Genomic DNA, 24872 nt, shown 5'->3' with positions numbered 1-24872 from the left:
AGATATTACTTGTTAGATATTACTGCACTGTCGGAGCTAGAAGCACAAGCATTTCGCTACACCCGATATAACATCTGCTAAACACGTGTATGTGACAAATAAAATTTGATTTGATTTGATGTAGTAATGTATGCGTGTAAGTCTGTAATGTCTATGCTAATATTTTTAAATGTATGTCAATTGTAAAGTATTTTTGTCTATAATGTCTTTTTCGTTATGTGTCGGACCCCAGGAAGACTAGCTGTCGCCTTTGGCGTCGGCTAATGGGGATCCCAGTAAAATCTAAATCGAAACAGACACACACACACACACACACACACACACACACACACACACACACTCGCTCCATTCGTCATTAAGATTTCAGACTTTCATGTCCTATATCGTCCTTCAGGAAGTTCATTTGTTCAATGAAAAATAATTGTGCATGTGTGTTGGTGTGTTTGTTTACAGAGAGCCTGTATCAGGAGTCGGGTGAAGGGTATGCAGTCACCAGTAGTGAGGAGAGACTCCTTGAGGTATGCTTCCAATGTAACATCTCTTCATCTAGACCCCAGGAAGAGTAGCTGCTGCTTCAGCAAAAGCTAATGTGGATCCAAATAAACAAATGGCAGTATGAAGAACGTACGAGAGTAGACTAGTAAACAACATTATGAGTTCTCACAGAGGGTTACTAACTATAGCTTCATAAGTTCTTAAGAAAATGTAATAACAATACATTAACAACAATGTTTGCAGTCAAACTGTGCATCTTTGGACCTAGCCCTCAGTGCACTGTGGTTCAGAGGGGGTTTGTAGCCTTTAGGACTCCAAAGCCCTGTGGTGTGAGTAGGTTCACATTAGTAGGGTGTTGTGTTAGTTGATCATACTGTAGGCTGTAAAAAAGATGTTGTTTTATTTCTGATAGAGAGTGGTGGAATTGTCTCTTTTTCTATTTCAAATCCATGCCTTTCATTTACATGATTTTACCCCTTCACAGGAGAGAGTGCGAATGTTGATTGGTAACTAATCAACGTCCGCACTCTCTCCTCCTCTTTCTCCCGTAGGATGGGTTGTCTCAGCAGTGTCTGGCGCCCTCGAAGATCCACGTTCTCGTCCTGGTGCTTCACGGGGGTAACATCCTAGACACTGGAGCAGGTATCAAATATAACAACTTCATTTATAAAGTAGACAACACTTAAACTGTTACAGTAAACACTTACAGTCATCTTACTTTGTTTGTTCTTGTAAAGACAATGTAACAATATTGTATTACTATTTACTCATAATTATTCCCAGGTGAGCCAAGTAGTAAGCAGGCGGACGTCAACACTCTGACTGGAGCGTTTGAGAGAGTGATGAGGATCCATTATCCAGCAGCCCTAGGACGCATCGCCATCCGCATGGTCCCCTGCCCCGCGGTGTGTGCCGACGCCTTTTCCCTGGTGTCCAAGTGAGTACACACACACATGTGCGCACACATGCATGCACGCACACACACACACACGCACACACACATACTCTAACCCTCTATCTCTCCTGACCAGTCTCAGTCCATATAGTTATGATGAGGGCTGCCTCTCCAACAGTCAGGACCACATCCCTCTGGCTGCACTGCCCCTATTGGCCACCTCCGCTCCCCAGTACCAGGATGCCGTGGCTACCGTCATCCAACGAGCCAATCAGGTGTATGGGGACTTCTTAAGGTCCTTGGAAGGGACATCCTTCTCCGGACAGGTCAGTGCAGAGGTCGGGAGTCAAAGTTTAGAGGTCACTGATGTTTCTGCTATCTATTGCTGATTATTTTCTATATATTCAACTTAAAGGTGTACGTTCTCTCCTCCTGTAGGTGTGTGTGATCGGGGACTGTGTAGGTGGTATCCTAGGGTTTGATGCTCTGTGCAGCAGTAACGTCCCTGTCTTAGAGAGCCAGAACAGCAGCAGACGAGGCAGCACTGTCAGTGTACAGGTACCTTCCTCTAGTCCTTTCAATTCCACCCAAATTCTCTCCTTTATCTGTGCTGTAAATCTGACTGCTACTAACTATGTGTGGCCCCTTCCTCCCTCCCTCTCTCTCTCTCTCTCTCTCTCCTCCTTGCCCTCCATCTCTCCAGGACACAGACCTCCTCTCCCCAGGCATCATAATAAACAGTGTCTCTCCGTCCTCTCTGTCTTCTCTTCCGACTCTGGAGGGCAGTCGCCATCTTAGTCGCAGTAACATCGACATTCCTCGCAGCTTAGGGCCTGACGACCCCAAGACAATGCTGCCACGCAAACGCAGTGACTCCTCCACCTACGAACTAGACACCATCAAACAGCACCAGGCCTTCCTGTCCAGGTGAGACACGTGCGCGCGCACGCACACACACACACACATTCAAGGTGTAGTGACAATCACCGTCATTGTTGTCAAATGTTCACTTTGCCCATGTAACTTTTTTACTGTTTATACCTAACATGTGACTCTTTCCCCCTCTATTTTGTCACCCCCTTTCTCTCTCTCCATCTCTACCCCCCTTCCTTCCTTCCCTCTCTCTCCCTCCCTCTCCCTCGGTTTCTCCAGTCTCCACAGCAGTGTGTTGAGAACAGACCCGGGGTCGAGGCGCTCCAGCAGTACCATGCTAGAGGGAGGGGGGGCGCTAGGTAGGCTGGACTTCGAGGTGGCAGACTTCTTCCTCTTTGGTTCTCCTCTGGGGCTGGTGCTGGCGCTGAGGAAGACTGTGGTGCCGTCTATAGATGGTGAGGAAGACCTTCATCAGAGGTTGATCTCAGTAGCCAGTAGACTATACTAGACTATACTGTAGACTATAGGCTATATTCCGACTGCAGCCAACAGTCTTTGCCATGCATGGAGTTGGCCTTTTAAGGAGTTGGCTAAAGCAGAAATAGACTATAAGCAAAGTCACCACTTTTCATGATCGTATTTACAGAAAGTATCACATTTTAGTGAGAAGCTGTAAACTAAGCTACTCAGCACCTGTGCGGTGACAGTGTCTTTTCCTGCAGCTGTGGGGTCGGGCTCTGCCAGGACATCCCTTAATGAGGTAACATCATACTTCAGAGGTTAGAAGTCATGTTTTAGATCTCTGATGCCAGAAGTCCATTGTCTGTGACATTCAAGGGATGACATTCAAGACACATGGTCCAAAGTAAACTAAGAACTAAGATCAGGAGATAGGAGGTTTAAAAAAGAGCTGAGAGGCAGCAGAGGAAACAGAGAGGGTTGTGACATGGTGTCTTCAGGGGTTCCATGGAGTTCTAGAGAGTTCCAGAGATGTGACTCGTCAGCAGTTGCCTGTGTCACTTCTGGACCATTGAGACAAGAAGCCTTGATGGAAGTGGTTCATAGTATCCTCCATTGTTTGGTCAAATGATTTTCAATATGTGAGCTTTGGAAGGAACTCCGATAGCTGTTCCTGTATGTAAATAACGGGAAGATATTTTTCTTTACCTCTCTCTCTCTCTCTCTTTCTCTCCAGTCTCAGCGTTGCGTCCGGCTTGTCAGCAGGTGTATAACCTGTTTCATCCAGCGGACCCCTCTGCCTCCCGCCTGGAGCCCCTCCTAGAGAAGAGGTTTCACCAGCTGCCCCCCTTCTGTGTCCCCCGCTACCAACGCTTCCCTCTGGGGGACGGACACTCGGCTCTGCTAGGTGAGGCTAGATACACATGCACACGCACACACACACACACACACACACACACTATTCCTTTATGTCTCCGGGATATCTCTCCTCCAAAAGCAAGCACTCAACTCGCTGTGTGCTTTGCTTTACATGTCCATATGCTCTCATAGTACTATATCTGTGTGCAGGTGTTATCAGGTATAATGTACAATGGGTTACGTCTGTCCGTCTTAGCAGTTATAACGTACTGTACTGTTGTATGTCAGTTAGTCCATGTCTGTTACGTCCGTTTATTTCTGCCTCTCTGTCTCCCCCCGTGTCTTTCCTGCCTCCTCCCTCCCTATCTCTCTCCCACACGTGTTCCGCCCCCTCTCCACATCTCTCCGTCTCCCCCCCTTTCCCATCTCTCTCTCTCCCCTGTTCCCTCCCCCCTCCCCTAGTGGAGACGATGCAGAGTAACCCCCAGCTCCTGTTGGAGTCAGTACCCCTGTCAGTACCCCTGCGTTACCAGGAGGGGGGCGTCAATGAGACCTGCATCCCCGTCCCTGTACTCAACTGGCCCCAACAGGCCTCACAGCTCAACGACAGTCTGTACCCTTTCTCTGTCTCTGTCTGTCTGCTGCTCTGTCCGCTCTCTGTCTGTCTGTTTCTCTCTCTCTCTCTCTCTCTTTGTCTGTATTTAATTTCTATTTGTAAAAAAGCATTATACAAATACAATTAAATTGATTGATTGTTTGATCAATCCACTTCTCTCTCTCTCTCCCTCCTCCCGCTCTCTCACACACACACTTTCTCTCCTGTGTCTCCCTCCCTCCATAGCCGACGTGCTCCACTCCCACTGTGGTGTGTTTGTGGACAGCCAGTACCCGTCCTCCCCGTTGACCGGACCCCTCCACCCCAGGGGCCTCCGTAGGTCCAGCGAGGCCAGCATCGCCAGCCAGGTGTCAGGCATGGCCGACTCATACACCGCCTCCAACATCGCCAACAGTCAGTACTGGACTTCATACTTTTTGATTTATCTGTCTTTTTTGCGTTTAACATTAGTGTTTGTGGCTTAGGGAGATAACATACATTTGATTATTTATTAATTTGCCCCCTCTGTTTTGTCATTCTTCAACCCTTGATCCCTCCGTAGCTACTAAATGCCAAAGCAGCCCATCGAAGAAGCTGGGTCTCCTTTCCCAGCTAGTTCTTCCTAAACTCCCCTCGAGAAGCCCCTCTCTGCGGGCCAGGAAGAAGATCCGACCCTTCCTCTCTCTCGGACTCACCGACTCAGAGCAGGGTGACGATGACGTCACCTCTGAAGTCACTGCCTCTGATGTCTCCTCAGACTTGCTGTCTGACTTCACTGATGTCACCTCTGATGTCACCTCTGATGTCACCTCTGACATCACCGATACGAACTCTGACCTCCCGTCGCCAGACACGCTGATGGACGTAGAGCAAGGTAGTCTGGGTACTGTGGTTTGAATCCTGTGTGACCCCCAGGACTACTCCCATCTTTGTGCCCTGTCATTGGTCTCCTTCCAGCTACAGTTGAACCACTGCAGTCCTAGAGCTTCTCTCTCTCCTCTTCTCCTCTACAGCCTTTACCATATAATGTACTGCAGTGCTTCCCAAACAGGAGTTTTGTCCTTAATCAAGGACCCAGTCTTTAGCTGGGATTGAAAAGAGGGACCACCATTTGGGAATCACTGATCTTGTATGTTACCCTCTCCCTCCTCCGATCAAAACTGTCCCTCTACTCCAGTTCAATCTGCCCCTGGAACCCCATTCTACTCCAGTGTGGACCTGTGACTCTGTACTATAGAGCCTCTCCCCTGGACTGTAAATCTCTGGATGAGCACACTTCCCTCTACTGTGCAACCTCTTTTTGTCTGGAACTGTCATTGACCAGAAATACACATCAACATCTTTTACAACCCTGTCTTATTTTCTCGACTGTGATTATGTATCACTTGTTTTGTGCCAGGAATGTAGCTGACTGAGAGACTTCTCTCTCTCTCGCTCCCTCTCTTTAGTTGCGTCTCGGTGGTGGGGCAGTAAGCGGATGGACTTTGCCCTGTACTGTCCTGATGCCCTCACAGCCTTCCCCACTGTAGCCCTGCCTCACCTCTTCCATGCTTCATACTGGGAGTCCACTGACGTCGTCTCCTTCCTACTCAGACAGGTATGACCGCTTATGAATGCCATATGAATGCATAGACCTCTTCCCCACATCATATTGGAAGTACACTCACATTGCTTCCTTCCTACTCATATAGGTAAGACCATATGAATATTAGCAACCAGATATAAAGGCATAGCCTCCTATTAGGCTCACGAATGCTATATGAATGCCTATGTAATCATCCCTGTCTGCTCCTCCAGGTGATGAGGCATGAGAACTCCAGTATTCTGGAGCTGGATGGGAAAGAGGTGACAGAGTTCAAGCCCTCTAAACCCAGAGAGAAGTGGATCCGCAAGAGGACCCACGTCAAGATCAGGGTGAGGACAGACCACTTCCGAACCACCTTTTAGTCTTTCTGTTGGCAAGTTGTAGAAATATTGACCATGGTAAACGTCTATGTGTGTAGAACGTGACGGCCAACCACCGTGTGAATGATGCTGTGTTCACTGAGGACGGAACACAGCTGGTGATGGGACGCTTCATGTATGGCCCTCTGGACATGGTCACTCTTACTGGGGAGAAGGTAAAGCTATACTCATTTTAAGCAAACTTGTCTTGTGGAACAAACTTGATATTTGAGCATAAATAATGTATTGCTTGTCAATGGAACAATGGGTAAGTCAGTAATTATTTATGTAATATACCGATGTGTTCTGAAACTGTAACCTCCTCTTGCTGTCCCCCAGATTGACATCCACATCATGACCCAGCCCCCCTCAGGAGAGTGGGTGTACTTTGACACCGAGCTGACCAATAGCAGCGGACGCATCTCTTATGTCATCCCAGAGAGCAAGAGGCTGGGCATTGGAGTTTATCCTGTCAAACTGGTCGTCAGGTAGGCTATGGGTTTAAACCCTTTAAATATCAGATTTTCTTGTTTTCAGGGTGTTTTTGAGTATGAGAACAAGCGTTAAATTATGTGGTTTTCAGTTACAATTCCCCCTTGCCACACCCTCTCCCTCCCTCCCCCTGTCTCTCCTCCCACTCTCAGGGGTGACCATACGTTTGCAGACAGCTACCTGACGGTGTTGCCGCGGGGAACAGAGTTTGTAGTGTTCAGTATCGACGGGTCGTTTGCTGCCAGTGTGTCCATCATGGGCAGCGACCCTAAGGTCAGAGCTGGAGCTGTGGACGTGGTCAGGTAGGAACATGATGGGTCTTATTCTATCGTGCTTTGTATTTTATGTACTGTTATGGGGTTGTAGCTATGTTCCTGACCAGGAGTCACACTAGCTAATGCTGGTGTGGCATACAAGTTGTGAATCAGCAAATTAATAACTAAATAGATAGATAAGACACCAGACCTGTTGGGGTGTCACCTGTTCACCCACAGCCTGGTCTCTCTCTCTCTCTCTCTCTCTCTTTTTTTTTTTCTTTTCTTTTTTTCTTTCTTTCTTTTTTTCTTTTTTTCTTTTTTTTCCCTCCCTTCAGACACTGGCAGGACCTGGGCTATCTGATAGTGTATGTGACGGGTCGTCCAGACATGCAGAAGCAGCGTGTGGTGGCCTGGCTGTCTCAACATAACTTCCCTCATGGAATCGTGTCCTTCTGTGACGGCCTGGTCCACGACCCACTCAGACACAAGGCCAACTTCCTCAAGGCCCTCATCTGTGAGGTAAGAGGGGCAGGAGGGTAGAGATGAGGGTGTAGGGGTAAGGGTACGGCTTGGGTTGAGGAAGGGTAAGTGGGACTTGGGGTAAGGGGACTTAGGGTTTTTAAGTTAGGTTTCTACTATCAAATACACTACATGACCAAAAGTATGTGGATCTAAAGTATGTAAACATCTCATTCCAAAATCATGGTCATTAATATGGAGTTGGTCACCCCTTTGCTGCTATAACAGCTTCCACTCTTCTGGGAAGGCTTTCCACTAGATGTTGGAACATTGCTGCGGGGACTTGCTTCCATTCAGCCACAAGAGCATTAGTCGGGCGCTGATGTTGGGCGATTAGGCCTGGCTCGCAGTCAGCGTTCCAATTCATCCCAAAGGTGTTTGATGGGGTTGAGGTCAGGGCTCTGTGCAGGCCAGTCAAGTTGTTCCACACCAATCTCTGTATGGACCTCGCTTCGTGCACGGGGGCATTCCCAAACTGTTGCCACAAAGTTGGAAGCACAGAATCGTGTAGAATGTCATTGTATGCTGTAGCGTTAAGATTTCCCCTCACTGGAACTAAGGGGCCTAGCCCGAACAATGAAAAACAGCCCCAGACCATTATTCCTCCTCCACCAAACTTTACAGTTGGCACTATGCATTCGGGAAGGTAGCGTCCTCCTGGCATCTGCCAAACCCAGATTCGTCCGTTCGACTGTCAGATGGTGAAGTGTGATTCATCACTCCAGAGAACGCGTTTCCCTGCTCCAGAGTCCAATGGTGGCAAACTTTACACCACTCCAGCCGACGCTTGGCATTGCACATGGTGATCTTAGGCTTGTGTGCGGCTGCTTGGCCATGGAAACCCATTTCATGAAGCTCCTGACGAACAGTTCTTGTGCTGACGTTGCTTCGCAGTTTAGATCTCGGTAGTGAGTGTTGCAACCGGGGACAGACGATTTGAACGCGCTACGCGCTTCAAATCAAATCAAATCAAATTGTATTTGCCACATGCGCCGAATACAACAGGTGTAGACCTTACAGTGAAAGGCTTACTTACAAGCCCTTAACCAACAATGCAGTTTTAAGAAAAATAAGTGTTAAGTAAAAAATTGATAAGTAAAACATTTCAATAAAAAATAATTAAAGAGCAGCAGTAAAATAAAATAACAGTAGGGAGGCTATATACAAGGGGTAACGGTACAGAGCCAATGTGCGGGGGCACCGGTTAGTTGAGGTAATTGAGGTAAAATGTACATGTGGGTAGAGTTAAAGTGACTATGCATAGATAATAAACAGAGTAGCAGCAGTGTAAAAGAGGGGATGGGGTGGGGTGGGGGGGACAATGCAAATAGTCCGGGTAGCCATGATTAGCTGTTCAGGAGTCTTATGGCTTGGGGGTAGAAATTGTTAAGAAGCCTTTTGGACCTAGACTTGGCGCTCCGGTACCGCTTGCAGAGAGAACAGTTTATGACTAGGGTGGCTGGAGTCTTTGACAATTTTTAGGGCCTTCCTCTGACACCGCCTAGTATAGAGGTCCTGGATGGCAGGAAGCTTGGCCTCAGTGATGTACTGGGCCGTACGCACTACCCTCTGTAGTGCCTTGCAGTCGGAGGCCCAGCAGTTGCCATACCAGGCAGTGATGCAACCAGTCAGGATGTTCTCGATGGTGCAGCTGTAGAACTTTTCAGCACTCGGCGGCCCCATTCTGTGAGCTTGTGTGGCCTACCACTTCGCGTCTGAGCCGTTGTTGCTCCTAGACGTTTCCACTTCACAATAACAGCACTTACAGTTGACCGGGGCAGCTCTAGCAGGGCAGAAATTTGACAAACTGACTTGTTGGAAAGGTGGCATCCTATGACAGTGCCACGTTGAAAGTCACTGAGCTCTTCAGTAAGACCATTCTACTGCCAATGTTTGTCTATGCCGATTGCATGGCTATGTGCTCGATTTTATACACCTGTCAGCAACGGGTGTGGCTGAAATAGCTGAATCCACTAATTTGAAGGGGTGTCTACATGCTTTTGTATATATAGTGTAACAACAACACTATCCCTTCTAAAGTAGTGTTTCTAACAGTCCATTCCTCTGTGTGTTTGTGTGTGTACAGGCCCATATGAAGATCTTTGCTGCATACGGCTCTACTAAGGATATCACAGTGTACTCCTCCTTAGGTCTGCCGCCTTCACACATCTACATAGTGGGACGGCCCACCAAGAAGATGTCCAGCCAGTGTCAGGTACCAAACTAGCTCTTAGAAAGTGTTGAGATGCTTAGCTTCCAACTTCAACTTATGAATAGATAGAATGCACAAATGTATTCCTATAGATGGATAGTTTAGTAGATGAGTGATTGATCTGATCTCTCCTCAATTCCTACCCACTCTCTTTTTCTCTCTCTATCTCTCTCTCTTTCGCACACTCTCTCTCTCTCTCCCTCCTCTCTATCAGTTCATCCCAGACGGCTATGCGTCTCATCTCTCCCAGATGGAGTACAGTCAGAGGTCTCGTCCCGCCAAGACCGCCAGCGCCCGTATTGTCCTCCGTAAGGGAAGCTTCGGACTGGGCGCCGCCGGGGGGGACTACCTCCGCAAGCGTAACCACATCCTGCGCTCCATCAACTCAACTGGGGGGGCGGGCTCTAGCTCCCCTGGCCAACCAGGACGCACGGAACGCACGCTGAGCCAATGTGAGGTGGAGAGGGAGAGAGCAGGAGCGGGGACCCAGAGGAGTATGAGTATAGCAGCTGGGTGTTGGGGCCGCACCGGGAGCACCAAGGAGGGGTCAGGAGGATTACTCAGTCCAAAATAGGACTCACCAGACTGGGCTACAGGGGGAGGGGACCCTGCCTGACTGTACCTGGAGCACCATGATCTCTGGACTGGCCCAGAGAGAGAGATGGAGGATGGATGGAGATAGGAAGAAGTATGGTTAAGAGAGAGAGAAAGGAAAGGATGGGATGAAAGAGGGATAAGGTTTACTGAGGGGTGGAAAGTGACAGGGAGGAGGTGAAAGGGGAGGGAGAGGGAGGACAAAGAGGGTGAGAGAGGGGAAGAAGCAGGGTCTCTTGGGAAATAGATATGAAAGGAATAGAGAGAGAACAGATGAGTTGAGTGAAATGGAAGTAAAGCCAGAAAGATGGGAGGTGCTCTAACTTTGCTGTAAAGGGTCTAAATACATTTATACTGTAGCATTAGAGTCTCACAGTCAAGACTTTTATATGACCTACCTTGGCCACTAAAAGAAAATAACTGGAAGGTAAAATAAATGAAAAATATAAACAAAAACAAACGATCAAAAGCCTTAATCGTCGCCCCCTGGGGTCCTGGAGTGCCCACCCTTGTCTGAGTAATGGTTGTATGTACTCGCTCTACCTAGATGGCAATGGGAATTCACACACATACAAACACCCCAGCTCAGGACAGGCCCGGACAGTGGAGCCACCAAAAGAAGACTCATGTGTAGGTCAGGGGGTCAGTCTGTAGCCATGGCAACAAGTCAACAACTTCACCTGTTTTTATCCCTCTATCTCCGCTGAGACACACCTCCTTCCTTCCCTCTCTCCTTCCTTCCCTCTAACCCCGCTGTGTCTGGCAATAAGAAACGAGTCCTCTCACACTCCCAACAGAGAAGCACCACTACCCTGAAGAAAGAGAGATGGAAGAGGAGAAGAAAGAGGGAGAGGGGTGGATTGAAAGAGGGTGGATACAGAGAGAGATGCAAGACAAAAGGGAGGGAGGGGAAAGGTTATGGATGAGATGTACAATTTTCCTCTATAGTCTGTTCCTGGGCCATTTTCTTCTGTTATCAGTGTGGTACTACACAGTGATTTCTACTGTTGACGTTGGCTCAGCTCCAGTCCTTTTCACTCCGTAACAGAGTAGCTACTGCACCACGTCTCTCAGTATGGCCTGTGGGCCGTCCCAGGCCTTAAACCCCAATGACACGTTTATAAGTCAGACTCTGAAGGAACCCAGGACTGAGCTAGACAAGGCTTGGCATAACAGGAGACATTAGTGACACTTTTAAACTCTGTACAGACAGAACACAGCAACAATCCCTTTACCAGACCATCTGCTTGCAATACCTCTGAGCCACCAGTGGGGGAGCGGTGTCTTTCTCTGTTTTCCAAAAGCATGATGCTGTTGGTATTCATTCAGTTCATCCTGCAGCACCTCTTAGCTATCAACCTTTATCATTACACACCATTCAGTCACACTCCAGTGGACTTCCCTATGAGACTCTGAGCTCTTTCCTTCTTGAGGGATGTGATGAATGCTATTCATTGGACATTACTACATTTCAGTCTGGATACTGAAAGTGATCTAGGCTTTTCACAGTGATTTAAGCTTTTCAGCGAACCCTCACTATTCAAAGGACGGAAACTGGACTTTTCATGATTTCTAACAAACAGACGAGAACAGGAGATGAGGTCACAGGAAGAAGGGGTGTAATATTCTGAGAGCAGACAGGATGGCCCTCTGTTCTCTGTGAGAGTGTGTACCAGACCAGACCTCCTCAATAGAGGCAGGAAGACATGCTTTGATTACACTTTATTTGACAGTTCCCCTATCCTGTTTTTTTTTTATACCTGTTTTTTACCTAATAATACCCACCATCTGATACCAAGTTGTTTCTAATTGTTATTCATTATCTGAAGTACCAGAGAATATACAATGTTATTCCTTAGCAAATACCAGCTGGTATCGGACTATAAAAGAAAGTGTTACTGATGCTTTCACTAAAGCTATGGCAACCTGTACACAGCATTTTAGATGAACACCTATCCTGTTATCTAATACCTGACTCCTACTGTATGGTTAGGTATTATCATTGACTTCTATTATATCCCCATTTACTAATCACACAATGCCAACACATGGCCAAAACAACAATCTCTCTCTCTAACGGCTGTAGTGTCTCAACCTGTTCAACCTCATTGTTGTTTTTTGCACTAGTTTATGGTGAAGAATCGTGGTACCATCTCATGTTGCTACATATTGTTACCTTTGTAGTGCATGATATAATAACTATTCATTATTGCAGGGTATGTGTGCTGCAGTAGTACGCACACTCATGTACATTTATTCAATGTCAGGATTACTGAATAATGTAAGTTAATGTGCCAAAAACGAGACAGTTGTTGGGTGTGGAAAGCTAATGTACCAGGCTGTATCCAACCGTTCCTTTGTGTTGTGTTGTAAGAAGAGTTGGGGCTTGCATTGAGAGCATGACAGCGTGGCTTTAACTGAAAAGGCACATGTTCAATACTGTATTTTAACAATGTAATTCAGACTAGATCTATGAATTGTAGATCTTTTTTAATTCAATATATTGTCCACATATAAGGGGCATAATGGCTAGCTATATAGGATGTGGTTATGGTTGTACTTATGACTTGAGCGCTTGTAAGCTCTAGCATGTTGTTTTGATTCTAGGGACATGCTACTATTGTCAACTAGTCAACCTAAATGGAAAGTTGTATTTATTGCAACCTGTTATGACACCACTGAAGTGCAGTAGCATAGGAGATTGTCACGTACATTAAGAAACGGGTCGGACCAAGGTGCAGCGTGAAAGGCGTACATGTTTATTAACTAATAAACCCACGACACAGTAACTAAAATAACAAACTTAACCGTGACGGTCCAAAGGGCTAACACACAAGCCTAAACAGGAACACAACAAGATCCCACAACACAGGCAGGAAAACTGGCTGCCTAAGTATGATCCCCAATAATAATATTATTATTATAATATTATAATATGCCATTTAGCAGACGCTTTTATCCAAAGCGACTTACAGTCATGTGTGCATACTTTTCTTGGTCATCGAACATACAAGCGCCGTGCTTCAGAGACCCCCAATCAGAGACAACGAGCGACAGCTGCCTCTGATTGGGAACCACACCTGGCCAAACATAGAAATACAATCCTAGAATATTCACACCCTGACCAAACTAGCTAGAGGCGTAACAGTGATGATTGTTAATTAAAGCAATAGTTCACTTCAAAATCAATGTTTTTGTCAGACATTGATCAGACGTATAAAAAAAGGTATAATTTCAAGTCTCGGTCCCACACCATTTGTTGTGTAGACCCAGCTACATAAGGCTACTTTTGAGGTTTGACAAAGTCATACAAACATTGATCTTTCAGTGAACTACGACTTTAACCAAGGATGTAGACTAGAGCTGTAGGTGACTGGCTGAAAGGCACTAGGGGAGGTTTTGGATACAGCCATACTGTTCCCCTCTTGCCTGTGGTCTGGTGATGATGAGTTAAATGTCCTCCTGCTACAGGCTTGGAGAGCCCAGACTGTACAGGAGCCATGGATATGTCTGTCTGTCAGTGTAGAAACTGTAAAAATTATGCTGTATATGTAGGAATATAATGGTTGAGAGGTATTTATTTACGTAACATGAGTTTACTTTCTATTATGGATCTTTCAGGTGAACAATATTTGAATATGTAGCGTTTTGTTTATGATGATGATGTTGATGATGATGATTCTATTGTTAATTGGAGGACCAACAGTCAGTGGCAGGTGTGTATTTTCTTTGCCAATATTATTATTGTTTCAGTTGCAGAGTAGCATAACCACAACGAGACACATACAGAGACAATCTATCTAACATGCACGAATATAGACAACATCAACAACATCTACTTCTCCACTGTCCCGCCCTTTCACACTTCTGCTGTCCCTTTACAAAGGTCAACTGTTAAAGGTTAAAGGTTAAACAATTTTATAGTGCAAACAAAACTATTTTTCAAACCGGACCATTTTACAAAGCTTTGACAAAATACTGTATTGCTTCCTCTCTTCTGTGAAGGCAGAGTTTTCCGTCAGAATGAAGAAATGGTTGATTGTGAACATGTGAAGTGAAATTCCATCCTGATGAAGTTTCTATTTTAGCTGTAATATGTGGTGTTCAACAAAGTTCAGACTGGGTTAGCCATCAATATTGTATACAGTAGTTATATATCAATTATGTTAACCACTAACCCTTATAGTATGTCTTGAAATTGAAATGTATGCCAGAAAGAACTATTGTTTATATGAGAATATTATAATTATTGTCACTTTAGTAGCAGTCTTGCATGTACTGTACTATTAGAAACCTGTTTTTACACTCAGTACAGGACATGTTCTACTGTATGAGGCCACGTGTGTGACTGAAGAGTTATTATAGTTCAAGACCTTGTAGATGTGTAAGGGATAAATAAATCAACAAGGGGCTATGCATTCTATGGAAAATAATGAAGACGTGGAAGGTGTGTCTATCGGAGTTGCATTATCATCCAGAGAACGCATAGAGCCCTGAGTTGATTATCCCTTTTATACCATGGCTATCATTTAAAACATTTGCCGCTAGAAATGTACTCATTTGCAGGTAGAAATGTGTCCAACATCGACTGAAGTAGCTAGCAAGTTTACTAGATAGCTACAGTAGTTGCCTTGGTAAACAAATAAACAGACTTGCTAGTTTAGCTTACCAAACCCTAGACCAAACAATCAGTCCTAGCTTGCTATTATGTAAATCTAATTCAACAATGCCAATAATGTTTTTATTCGACTTTTGCTTTCAAAAGCAGCTCAAACATAGAACATGTGAAAATGAACTATAGCCACTGAATTTTAACGTGCTCTACAATGACCTTCAAGCCAATCAGAAATGAGTATTCAACAATGCCATAGATAAATCCCAGTTGGTATTAAATAGAATGTTGCGGCACCGCCCGCCTTGGGCGAAAACAACACATGGTCACTTTGGTTACCCCATTGGATCACAGCAAAAACTTGAACTTTTTCAAATGCAATTTGCTTGTTGTCTGCTTGTTTAAGTCAATTACAAAACTATATTTAAGAAAAGAACAACATGCCTAAAGATTATTTTTCAACATCGCATGCTCCCGAGCGTTCTCACAACTTAGAAATACATAATATTGTAAGGCTTCCCTCATGCCACTTTTCATGATGGTGCTAGCAGCCATGTGAGTGAATGAGTGCTAGCTACACTAATAATAATAATAATAATAATATGCCATTTAGCAGACGCTTTTATCCAAAGCGACTTACAGTCATGCGTGCATACATTTTTATGTATGGGTGGTCCCGGGGATCGAACCCACTACCTTGGCGTTACAAGCGCTATATACACAAAAATATGTGGACACCCCTTCAAATTAGTGGATTCAGCTATTTCAGCCACACCCGTTGCTGACAGGTGTATAAAATTGAGCACACAGCCATGCAATCTCCATAGACAAACATTGGCAGTAGAATGGCCTTACTGAAGAGCTCAGTGACTTTCAACGTGGCACCGTCATAGGATGCCACCTTTCCAACAAGTCAGTTCATAAAATGTCTGCCCTGCTAGAGCTGCCCCGGTCAACTGTAAGTACTGTTATTGTGAAGTGGAAATGTCTTGGAGCAACTACGGCTCAGCCGCAAATTGGTAGGCCACACAAGCTCACAGAACGGGACTGCCAAGTGCTGAAGCGCATAGCACATAAAAATCGCTCACTACCGAGTTCCAAACTGCCTCTGAAAGCAATGTTGGCACAAGAACTGTTCGTTGGGAGCTTCTGAAAATGGATTTCCATGGCCGAGCAGCCGCACACAAGCCTAAGATCACCATGCCACGCGTCGGCTGGAGTGGTGTAAAGCTCGCCGCCATTGGAAACGCATTCTCTGGAGTGATGAATAACGCTTCACCATCTGGCAGTCCAACGGACGAATCTGGGTTTGGCGGATGCCAGGAGAACGCTACCTGCCCCAATGCATAGTGCCAACTGTAAAGTTTGGTGGAGTGGGAATAATGGTCTAGGGCTATTTTTCATGGTTCGGCTAGGCCCCTTAGTTCCAGTGAAGGGAAATCTTAACGCTACAGCCTACAATGACATTCTAGACGATTCTGTGCTTCCAACTTTGTGGCAACATTTTGGGGATGGCCCTTTCCTGTTTCAGCATGACAATGCCCCTGTGCACAAAGTGAGGTCCATACAGAAACGGTTTGTCGAGATCGGTGTGGAAGAACTTGACTGGCCTGCACAGAGCCCTGACCTCAACCCTATCGAATACTTTTGGGATGAATTGGAACACAGACTGCGAGCCAGGCCTAATCACCCAACATCAGTGCCCAACCTCACTAATGGTCTTGTGGCTGAAGAGTGGAGGCTGTTATAGCAGCAAAGGGGGGTCCAACTCCATATTAATACCCATGATTTTGAATGAGATGTTCGATGAGCAGATGTCCACATACTTTTGGTAATATAGTGTAGCTACCGACTGGAACATTAAGCTAGCCAAGACCAACAACACAAACAAACGAACTATACAGATGCAAGTAGTGAGTGGAGTTACAAAAATACTATCCTAAATGTTTTCCACACACATAACTACGTGTAGCCTACTTCGACACGGGTCCCCACATTTCCCACTCTCCCACACCGAATATCCTGAAGCCGCAGGGCTCTTCTCGCAGGCTCCCCTAAGTGGGAGCATTGCGAACCAATGGTCGGGATTCTTGACCTGGTTACATGTACATTGAACAACACAGCAGCTTGTCGGCATGTTTTGTTATTTCTGTATAACAAAAAACAAAAAGGTTTTGCTATTTTACAAAAGTTTGCTATCCCCCCTTACGACAATAATGTGCACTCAGATTGCAGCATAACTGCAGTACACTGTAGTATAACTGTAGTTAGAGTGCAGTATAACTGCAGTTATTCTGTAATTACTGCCTCCAAAATACCACCGTCGACTGCAGTTACTGCACTTCTACTGCAGTGTCAAAACTGCAATCTTTTTTTGTAAGGGCCAGTTTTTGGTCGAAGTCAAGGGGAATTCCTTATTATTACGTGAATATCGACTTGGGGTAGAGCCCTGCGAGAAGAGCCCTGTGGCTTCAGGCAATTCGGTGTGGGAGAGTGGGAAATTGTGGGGACCTGGTGTCCAAGTACGCTACATGTAGCTAGCTATATGTGTGGAAAACATTTAATCACAGGTAAGATGTATAGTCCGTTTGTAACTCCACTCACAACTTGTAACTGTATAGTCCGTTTGTTTGTGTTGTTGGTCTTGGCTAGATTAATGTTCCGGTCGGTAGCTAACTAGCTAGCACTCACTCACTCATGTGGCTGTTAGTGCTGGTATGAAAAGGGGCATGAGGGAAGCCCTACAATTTTTGAAAGTAGTGAGAATACTCGGGAGCAGGCAATGTTGAAAAGTAATCTGTAGACATGTTGTACTTTTCTTAAATTTAATTTAGTAATTGACTAAAACAAGCAAGGTAAAGTTTTTGCTTTTGCCAATGGGGTAACCAAGGTGACCATGGGATGTTTTACCCCTAGGCGGGCGGGGCCGCAATGTTCTATCTAAAACTTAATGGGAGTATAAACGGGTATAACAATAACTATATAACGATGTGTTCAGTCGGTTCTGTGCTAACATTCCACTCCTTGCCACTCGTTGTCATGCCAACCATTTTTTATGTTTGGAATGGCAAGGACGTGGCAAGGAGTGTAATGTTACCACAAACAGACTGCATTTCAGGCTGACAACGTGTACCCACTGTGTAATTAACACTGTACCTGCTTATGTAGCTGCCATGTAAATACATAGATTTCTGAACATTTCGTTAATATACTGTAAAGTGGGACCAATATATTTATCTACATACAGTATACATAAAATGTATGTAATTTACTCAAGCATTAGTAATATAAAATGTACACCACCTTTACTTGATTATTTCCATGAACAGATTGGGAATGTTTTGTATTAGTACAATGCAGTTGTGATTATCATAGCACTGTAAATATACATATATGTGCATTCGGAAAGTATTCAGACCCCTTGACGTTTTCCACATTTTGTTACGTTACAGCCGTATTCTAAAATTGATTAAATAAAATAACGTCTCATTAATCTACACACAATAACCCATAATGACAAAGCCAAAACAGGTTTTTATTTATTTATGCAAATGTATTAAAAATAAAAAAACAGAAATACCTTATTTACATAAGTATTCAGACCCTTTGCTATGAGACTCAAAATTGAGCTCAGGTGCATCCTGTTTCCATTGATCATCCTTGAGATGTTTCTACAACTTGATTGGAGTCCACCTGTGGTAAATTCAATTGATTGGACATGATTTGGAAAGGCACACACCTGTCTATATAAGGTCCCACAGTTGACAATGCATGTCAGAACAAAAACCAAGCCATGAGGTCGAAGGAATCATCCGTAGAGCTCCGATACAGGATTGTGTCGAGGCACAGATCTGGGGAAGGGTACCAAAACATTTCTGCAGCATTGAAGGTCCCCAAGAACACAGTGGCCTCCATAATTCTTAAATGGAAGAAGTTTGGAACCACCAAGACTCTTCCTAGAGCTGGCTGCCTGGCCAAAATGAGCAATCTGGGGAGAAAGGGCCTTGGGTCAGGGAGGTGACCAAGAACCCGATGGTCACTCTGACAGAGCTCAGTAAAAGGCACATGACAGCCCTCTTGGAGTTTGCCAAAAGGCAACTAAAGACTCTCAGACCATGAGAAACAAGAATCTCTGGTCTGATGAAACCAAGCTTGAACTCTTTGGCCTGAATGCCAAGCGTCACGTCTGTAGGAAACCTGGCACCATCCCTACAGTGAAGCATGGTGGTGGCAACATCATGCTGTGGGGATGTTTTTCAGCGGCAGGGACTGGGAGACGGATCTATGGAAAGATGAACGGAGCAAAGTACAAAGAGATCCTTGATGAAAACCTGCTCCAGAGTGCTCAGGACCTCAGACTGGGGTGAAGGTTCACCTTCCAACAGGACAATGACCCTAAGCACACAGCCAAGACAACGCAGGAGTGGCTTCGAGACAAGTCTCAGAATGTCCTTGAGTGGCCCAGCAGGAGCCCGGACTTGAACCCGATCTAACATCTCTGGAGAGACCTGAAAACAGCTGTGCAGCGATGCTCCCCATCCAACCTGACAGAGCTTGAGAGGATCTGCAGAGAAGAATGGGAGAATCTCCCCAAATACAGGTGTATTATTTACAAACTTTTATTTAACCAAGGAAAAACACATTGAGACCAAGGTCTCATTTGCATATGTGCCCTGGGAACAATACAGATTTTTTTTATACACAATTTAAAACACTAAATTAAATAAATAGCAAATATTATATACAGTACACAATAAACAATTAAACACAACAAGCACATGTATCAATGTAAAAATCCCTTGCCTTTCTCCTAAACTGACCCTGAGACAACAACACATCCAAATGAAACGTTACTTGTAGATTATTCCACATGATAGGGGGCCTGGTAGGAAAAGGCAGATTTACCCAACTCTGTGGATACACGTGGAGTCTCCCTCATTAACCAACCCTATGATCTAGTGTTGTAATCCGAGTTTCCAATTTTTCAATAATGATGTTAAGTAAATTGGTAGTTTATTGAGTAAGGCTTTATAAACAAAAACAGAATAAATACGGGTTTTTAGCGAGAGGTCCAACCAACTTGATGATAAAGGTGGTGAGTGGTGAGTGTCAAAACTGTCAGATGTTATAAAACGAAGTGCGCTATGATATATTGTGTCCAAGGGCTTCAAAACACTGGTAGCTGCATTCATGTATATAATATCGCCATAATCCATAACAGGAATTAATGTAGACTGAATTATCTGTTTTCTACTAGTTAATGAAAGGCAAGCCCTATTCCTATAGAAGAAGCCCAACTTCATTCTTAATTTCTTGACTAACTTGTCAACATGGTTTTTAAAAGATAGCTTTCGTCAATCCAGATATTTATAGGCGGGGACACGATCAATGGGGGCACCATCTAACGTACTTATGCACAAATCATCAGTTACATTATTACAGGATTTGGAAAATAACATGTACTTGGTTTTACCAGCATTTAGTACCAACTTCAGGTCAACCAAGGCTTTCTGCAAGGTAGTAAAAGCAGATTGAAGAGTCAACAGAGCCTGAGCTGCCGTAGGGGCAGTAGCGTATACAACAGTGTCATCTGCGTACAGATGAAAGTTACAGTTTTTTACAGATAGACCAATGCTGTTAATATAAACAGTGAAAAGAACTGGACCAAGAATCGATCCCTGTGGGACACCTTTTTGTTAAAATCACATTTAAAAAATCCTGATTTAACGCCATAAGTAAGTACACACTGTGTTTTGTCTTTTAAATAATTCTTAAACCAGCTACAAGCAGCCTGATCTAAGCCAATTGTAGAGAGTTTCTGAATAAGTAAGGTGTGATCCACAGTGTCGATGGGGTATTGTGTGTAGATTGATGAGGAAATAAAACAATTTAATCCATTTTAGAATAAGGCTGTAGAGTAACAAAATATGAAAAAGGTAATGGGGTCTGAATGCTTTCAGAATGCACTATATATATATATATATATACAGTGGGGAAAAAAAGTATTTAGTCAGCCACCAATTGTGCAAGTTCTCCCACTTAAAAATATGAGAGAGGCCTGTAATTTTCATCATAGGTACACGTCAACTATGACAGACAAATTGAGGAAAAAAAATCCAGAAAATCACATTGTAGGATTTTTTATGAATTTATTTGCAAATTATGGTGGAAAATAAGTATTTGGTCACCTACAAACAAGCAAGATTTCTGGCTCTCACAGACCTGTAACTTTTTCTTTAAGAGGCTCCTCTGTCCTCCACTCGTTACCTGTATTAATGGCACCTGTTTGAACTTGTTATCAATATAAAAGACACCTGTCCACAACCTCAAACAGTCACACTCCAAACTCCACCATGGCCAAGACCAAAGAGCTGTCAAAGGACACCAGAAACAAAATTGTAGACCTGCACCAGGCTGGGAAGACTGAATCTGCAATAGGTAAGCAGCTTGGTTTGAAGAAATCAACTGTGGGAGCAATTATTAGGAAATGGAAGACATACAAGACCACTGATGATCTCCCTCGATCTGGGGGCTCCACGCAAGATCTCACCCTGTGGGGTCAAAATGATCACAAGAACGGTGAGCAAAAATCCCAGAACCACACGGGGGGACCTAGTGAATGACCTGCAGAGAGCTGGGACCAAAGTAACAAAGCCTGCCATCAGTAACACACTACGCCGCCAGGGACTCAAATCCTGCAGTGCCAGACGTGTCCCCCTTCTTAAGCCAGTACATGTCCAGGCCCGTCTGAAGTTTGCTAGAGTGCATTTGGATGATCCAGAAGAGGATTGGGAGAATGTCATATGGTCAGATGAAACCAAAATAGATATTTTTGGTAAAAACTCAACTCGTTGTGTTTGGAGGACAAAGAATGCTGAGTTGCATCCAAAGAACACCATACCTACTGTGAAGCACGGGGTGGAAACATCATGCTTTGGGGCTGTTTTTTCTGCAAAGGGACCAGGACGACTGATCCGTGTAAAGGAAAGAATGAATGGGGCCATGTATCGTGAGATTTTGAGTGAAAACCTCCTTCCATCAGCAAGGGCATTGAAGATGAAACGTGGCTGGGTCTTTCAGCATGACAATGATCCTAAACACACCGCCCGGGCAACGAAGGAGTGGCTTCGTAAGAAGCATTTCAAGGTCCTGGAGTGGCCTAGCCAGTCTCCAGATCTCAACCCCATAGAAAATCTTTGGAGAGAGTTGAATGTCCGTGTTGCCCAGCGACAGCCCCAAAACATCACTGCTCTAGAGGAGATCTGCATGGAGGAATGGGCCAAAATACCAGCAAGTGTGTGAAAACCTTGTGAAGACTTACAGAAAACGTTTGACCTGTGTCATTGCCAACAAAGGGTATATAACAAAGTATTGAGAAACTTTTGTTATTGACCAAATACTTATTTTCCACCATAATTTGCAAATAAATTCATAAAAAATCCTACAATGTGATTTTCTGGAATTTTTTTTCTCATTTTGTCTGTCATAGTTGACGTGTACCTATGATGAAAATTACAGGCCTCTCTCATCTTTTTAAGTGGGAGAACTTGCACAATTGGTGGCTGACTAAATACTTTTTTCCCCCACTGTATATGGTAACATATATTGTTCGAGGTGGCAATAATGTAAGTATATTTAGAGTGTATGCAGTTTATTTTACATAAGTGGAATATTAATAATTTAATTAATATTTGAATTTGAAGGCATGTACATAAATTAAATAGTATTCTGTACCTCTTACAATCCCACCCATTTCCCTTTGTAGTTTGTAGCAGGTCTGGATTTCAAATAGTCATTTTAAAGAAGTCGGTAGGAAGTATACTTATGTACTTGAAGTGGCACACTTATTCAAAACACCACCAACATCAGAATTGCTTCTTTAGGTGGTTTTGATCCAAACGTTTAGTTTTCAAAACAAGGAGTGGGTACAATGTTTAGAAATGTATGAACAGTTCCTTTGACTTTTTCCAAAGTTTGTTGTGTTACGAAGTGGTATTAAAATGATTTAATTGTATTTTTTTTGTCAACGATCTACATAAAATACTCTGTAATGTCAATGTAAAAGAAAAATTCAAACATTTGAAAAAAAGAAAAACACTAATATATCTTGATTAAATAAGTATTCAACCCCCTGAGTCAATACATGTTAGAATCACCTTTGGCGGTGATTACAGCTGTGAGTCATTCTGGTTAAGTCTCTAAGAGATTTCCACACCTGGATTGTGCAACATTTGCCCATTATTCTTTTCAGAATTCTTCAAGCTCTGTCAAATTGGTTGTTGATCATTGCTAGACAATCATTTTCAGGTCTTGCCATAGATTTTCAAGCAGATTTAAGTCAAACTGTAACTCGGCCACTCAGGAACATTCACTGTCTTCTTGGTAAGAAACTCTAGTGTAGATTTGGCCTTGTGTTTTAGGTTATTGTCCTGTTGACAGGTGAATTCATCTCCCAGTGTCTGGTGGAAAGCAGACTGAAACAGGTTTTCCTCTAGGATTTTGCCTGTCCTTAGCTCCATTCCATTTCTTTTTTATCCTGAAAAACTCCCCAGTCCTTAATGATTACAAGCATACCCATAACATTATACAGCCACCACTATGCTTGCAAATATGGAGAGTGGTACTCAGTAATGTGTTCTGGACAAAAAGTGAATTGCTACGTTTTTTGCATGATTACTTTAGTCCCTTGTTGCGAACAGGATGCATGTTTTGGATTATTTTTTATTCTGTACAGGGTTCCTTTTCACTCTGTCAGTTAGATTAGTATTGTGGAGTAACTACAATGTTGTTGATTCATCCTCAGTTTTCTCTTATCACAGCCATTAAACTCTGTAAGTTTTTTAAAGTCACCAATGGCCCCCTGAGCGGTTTCCTTCCTCTCCGGCAACTGAGTTAGGAAGGACGCCTGTATCTTTGTAGTGACTGGGTGTATTGATACACCATCCAAAGTATAATTAATAACTTCACCATGCTCAAAGGGATGTTCAATGTTAATTTTTCCCCCATCTACCAATAGCTGCCTTTCTTTGCGAGGCATTGGAAAACCTCCCCGGTCTTTGTGGTTGAATTTGTGTTTGAAATTCACTGCTCGACTCTACAGATAATTGGATGTGTGGGGTACAAAGACGTACAGAGATGAGGTAGTCAAAAATCATGTTAAACACTATTATTGCACACAGGGTCCATGCAACTTATTATGTGACTTGTTAAGCAAATGTTTACTCCTGAACTTATTTAGACATGCCATAACAAAGGGTTTGAATACTTATTGACTCAAGACATTTCAGCTTTTCATTTTTAATGAATTTGTAAAAAGTTTGAAAAACATAATTCCACTTTGACATCAAATCAAATTTACACATATTTAGTAGATGTTATTGCGGGTGTAGCGAAATGCTTGTGTTCCTAGCTCCAACAGTGCAGTAGTATCTAACAATTCACAACAATACACAAATCTAAATGTAAAAGAATGGAATTAAGAAATATATAAATATTAGGATGAGCAATGTCAGAGTGGCATTGACTATATACAGTAGAATAGAATACAGTATATACATATGAGATGAGTAAAGCAGTATGTAAACATTATTAAAGTGACTAGTGTTCCATTATTAAAGTGGCCAGTGATTCCATGTCTATGTATATAGGACAGCAGCCTCTAAGGTGCAGGGTTGTGTAGCCTGGTGGTAGCCGGCTAGTGATGGCTATTTAACTGTCTGATGGCCTTGAGATAGAAGCTGTTTTTCAGTCTCTCGGTCCAGCTTTGATGCACCTGTACTGACCTCGCCTTCTGGATGATAGCGGGGTGAACAGGCCGTGGCTCGGGTGGTTGATGTCCTTTATTATCTTTTTGGCCTTCCTGTGACATCAGGTGCTGTAGGTGTCCTGGAGGGCAGGCAGTGTGCCCTCGGTGATGTGTTGGGCAGACCGTACTCTGCGGTTGCGGGTGGTACAGTTGCCGTACCAGGCGGTGATACAGCCAGACAGGATGCTCTCAATTGTGCATCTGTAAAAGTTTCTGAGGGTCTTAGGGGCCAAGCCGAATTTCTTCAGCCTCCTGAGGTTGA

At 44.0% G+C, this 24872-nt stretch overlaps 1 protein-coding gene across 1 annotated transcript in view; it reads left to right on the top strand.

The window, feature by feature from the left end:
* Positions 1–13063, top strand: part of LOC121582772 (membrane-associated phosphatidylinositol transfer protein 2-like) — an 80039-nt gene extending 66976 nt beyond the window's left edge. The window contains exons 9-27 of the mRNA XM_041898869.2: positions 454–518; positions 1047–1137; positions 1279–1432; positions 1527–1716; positions 1829–1948; positions 2094–2317; positions 2543–2718; positions 3459–3629; positions 4043–4189; positions 4422–4589; positions 4738–5049; positions 5624–5772; positions 5973–6089; positions 6179–6295; positions 6459–6607; positions 6764–6913; positions 7204–7387; positions 9474–9602; positions 9814–13063. Coding sequence (XP_041754803.2) covers positions 454–518; positions 1047–1137; positions 1279–1432; positions 1527–1716; positions 1829–1948; positions 2094–2317; positions 2543–2718; positions 3459–3629; positions 4043–4189; positions 4422–4589; positions 4738–5049; positions 5624–5772; positions 5973–6089; positions 6179–6295; positions 6459–6607; positions 6764–6913; positions 7204–7387; positions 9474–9602; positions 9814–10173 — 3173 coding nt within the window. The 3' untranslated portion in view covers positions 10174–13063. The remainder of the gene's footprint in view (positions 1–453; positions 519–1046; positions 1138–1278; positions 1433–1526; positions 1717–1828; positions 1949–2093; positions 2318–2542; positions 2719–3458; positions 3630–4042; positions 4190–4421; positions 4590–4737; positions 5050–5623; positions 5773–5972; positions 6090–6178; positions 6296–6458; positions 6608–6763; positions 6914–7203; positions 7388–9473; positions 9603–9813) is intronic.
* Positions 13064–24872: the final 11809 nt, after the last annotated feature.

The sequence above is a fragment of the Coregonus clupeaformis genome, chromosome 15 (assembly GCF_020615455.1).
Source record: "Coregonus clupeaformis isolate EN_2021a chromosome 15, ASM2061545v1, whole genome shotgun sequence".
Taxonomy (NCBI): domain Eukaryota; kingdom Metazoa; phylum Chordata; class Actinopteri; order Salmoniformes; family Salmonidae; genus Coregonus; species Coregonus clupeaformis.
Note: the sequence above shows the minus strand (reverse complement) of the source record. Positions and strands in the feature narration are given on the sequence as shown.